Below are 314 nucleotides of genomic sequence, written 5' to 3' on the forward strand. Positions count from 1 at the left end.
CGCTCCCCGCTCTGTCCCTTGCAGAGCGAGAACGACTAAAGGCAGGATGGACACCGTGCCTCTCCGGCTGGCACGGGCCACTGCCCCAGGCATGATGCCACCAGCCAACCCCCACCTCTCTGGACTGTCCCTGCAGCCAGGGAGCCATGGCTGCCCCCGAAGTTGGAAACAGCACCTGCAAAGTGCCCCTGCCCTCGCCTGGTGCCAGGGGTGGCGTGGCGGTGGTGGCTGGGCACAGCACCCAGCCAGGCCCGGGGGGACACAGCCCATGCCAGCAGCTGGCCGTGCTGGCCAGGGGACACCTCCCTGCCCCG

At 69.7% G+C, this 314-nt stretch overlaps 1 protein-coding gene across 1 annotated transcript in view; it reads left to right on the forward strand.

The window, feature by feature from the left end:
- Positions 1 to 170, forward strand: part of TMPRSS13 (transmembrane serine protease 13) — a 6,063-nt gene extending 5,893 nt beyond the window's left edge. The window contains exon 13 of the mRNA XM_031062390.1: positions 25 to 170. Within this exon, the coding sequence (XP_030918250.1) occupies positions 25 to 39 (15 nt within the window). The 3' untranslated portion in view covers positions 40 to 170. The remainder of the gene's footprint in view (positions 1 to 24) is intronic.
- Positions 171 to 314: the final 144 nt, after the last annotated feature.

The sequence above is a fragment of the Geospiza fortis genome, unplaced genomic scaffold (assembly GCF_000277835.1).
Source record: "Geospiza fortis unplaced genomic scaffold, GeoFor_1.0 scaffold183, whole genome shotgun sequence".
In the NCBI taxonomy this organism is placed as follows: Eukaryota; Metazoa; Chordata; class Aves; order Passeriformes; family Thraupidae; genus Geospiza; species Geospiza fortis.